Source organism: Hyperolius riggenbachi, chromosome 7 (genome assembly GCF_040937935.1).
Source record: "Hyperolius riggenbachi isolate aHypRig1 chromosome 7, aHypRig1.pri, whole genome shotgun sequence".
NCBI classification, from domain to species: domain Eukaryota; kingdom Metazoa; phylum Chordata; class Amphibia; order Anura; family Hyperoliidae; genus Hyperolius; species Hyperolius riggenbachi.
The window spans coordinates 155279756-155281728 of record NC_090652.1 but is presented as its reverse complement, the minus strand read 5'-3'; the positions used below and the strand labels follow the sequence as shown (position 1 = coordinate 155281728).

At 43.5% G+C, this 1973-nt stretch overlaps 1 protein-coding gene across 1 annotated transcript; it reads right to left on the bottom strand.

The window, feature by feature from the left end:
* Positions 1–304: 304 nt before the first annotated feature.
* Positions 305–685, bottom strand: LOC137526117 (uncharacterized). The gene has a single exon (XM_068247336.1). It carries the CDS (start codon positions 683–685, stop codon positions 305–307), a length of 381 nt encoding a protein of 126 aa, XP_068103437.1.
* Between the last annotated feature and the right edge of the window lie 1288 nt (positions 686–1973).

Here is a 1973-nt window from a genome sequence, read left to right as displayed (position 1 = left end):
TACTGAATAATCAGACTGTTGAGTGTTCAATCTAATAACTTCTTGGTTATTCCTAACCACCCTGGCATTCTATTAACTGCGCCAGGGTGGCGGCGCAGCAGTTTTTTTTACATTTTTTTAAATCATGTAACTAGCCTAGCGCTAGTTACATGATGCCCCCCTTTCTGCGGCGTCTGGCGCGTCCGGCGGCGCAAAGTGCTTGCTGAGTGTTTTTAAAAAAATTGTGAAGATCGGCCCAGTGGGGCCTGAGCGGCGCCCTCCGGCTGAGCTCGTCCATACCGCCAAGGAGGTTAATTATTTTTACTTAGTTGTCTGACTGAATCTTGGTTATTCTTACTGAATCTTGGTTATACTTGCCTGTTTCTCTGACTAAATCTTGGCTATTCTTACTTGCTTCTCTGACTGAATCTTGGCTATTCTTACTTGCTTCTCTGACTGAATCTTGGTTATTCTTACTTGCTTCTCTGACTGAATCTTGGCTATTCTTACTTGCTTCTCTGACTGAATCTAGGTTATTCTTACTTGCTTCTCTGACTGAATCTTGGCTTTTCTTACTTGCTTCTCTGACTGAATCTTGGTTATTCTTACTTGCTTCTCTGACTGAATCTTGGCTATTCTTACTTGCTTCTCTGACTGAATCTTGGTTGTTCTTACTTGCTTCTCTTGCTGAATCTTGGTTATTCATACTGAATCTTGGTTATACTTGCCTGTTTCTCTGACTAAATCTTGGCTATTCTTACTTGCTTCTCTGACTGAATCTTGGTTATTCATACTTGCATCTTGGACTGAATCTTGGTTACTCTTATCCCTGCTCCTTTTCATCATTTGTTTTATCCTTATTCCTGCTCCCTCTGTCCACAATCTGGTTACCATGATTACTGTTTAACTCCTGCTTTAACCTCCGCTTGTTTTTGGATCCTATTTACTTGCTGCCTGCCCTGACTTCACCTCATCTGATTACCGGCCTGTAGACTTGTGGCTGCCTCTGAGAACTTCTTTGATTACTTTTCTGTGAACTTTTGATTATCATTGGCAACCTCTTTGGCCATTGAATCGCCTGTGTAAGCGTAATTGCCTCTAGTAATGTCCCTGCCTGATTAATGCTTAATGTCCTTTTTCTTGTCCTAAAGCCTTACTAGGATTCTGTCATTCCTGCAGCCTGCAAGTAAAGGAAAGTTATATTTACCCGAGAAGTCTTGTCCCGCTATACTGTCCCGAAGTCCCTGTATCACCCGACTTCCGGCACCTGGCCCCGCCTCCTCTCTCTCTAGCTTGGCGTTTTTCTCTGGGGAGAGAGAGGAGGCGGGGCGGCATTGCGGGACAAGACTTCTCAGGTAAATATAACTTTCCTTTCCTTGCAGGTTGCCGGATTTTCATTTTCACTCTGGAGGTCCTGTTTAAGAAAATGTTTTATGCAAATGCATGCAGCTTGAAACGGGAAAAGTCAAATCCCACCTCAGCTTCATTGAATTGGTCCAATTTCAAGCTGCATAAATATGCATTCAAATTTGCATAACTTGGCATCAGCTCTAAAATATTATATATTAGAAGACTCAGCAATCAGGGCACAATTTGGAGTGGATCTAGTGTATTTATATAACTCCCAAGTGGGATCAGGACACGATACCTTGGGTGACACTTCTTGGACGAGACTGTACAGACACATCCCTAGCCAGCAGCTGATGTGTTCTGTCACTATCACAAACACTGGTTTGCATGACAGCCGGGGGCCCCAGCCTCTCTCACTTGCTGGGGCCCCCAAACCACCATGCGATACCCAGAGGGAAATGTGGGCGAGCCCTGGCTCTCTTACCTCCAGGGATTTCACCCCCATCACCTCTGTCACTATGAAGATTCAAAATACCATGGCTAAAAACCAAGAAGCGCACACAAATGTGTAATGAAAGTAAAAAATGGTTTTATTAAGGATGTATCCCAAACAATTAAAAACATTCACTGCCAGTATTACGGAG

Excerpts from the sequence above, each read along its gene's own strand:
- LOC137526117 (XM_068247336.1), bottom strand. The coding sequence starts at position 685 with ATGAATAACCAAGATTCAGCAAGAGAAGCAAGTAAGAACAACCAAGAT.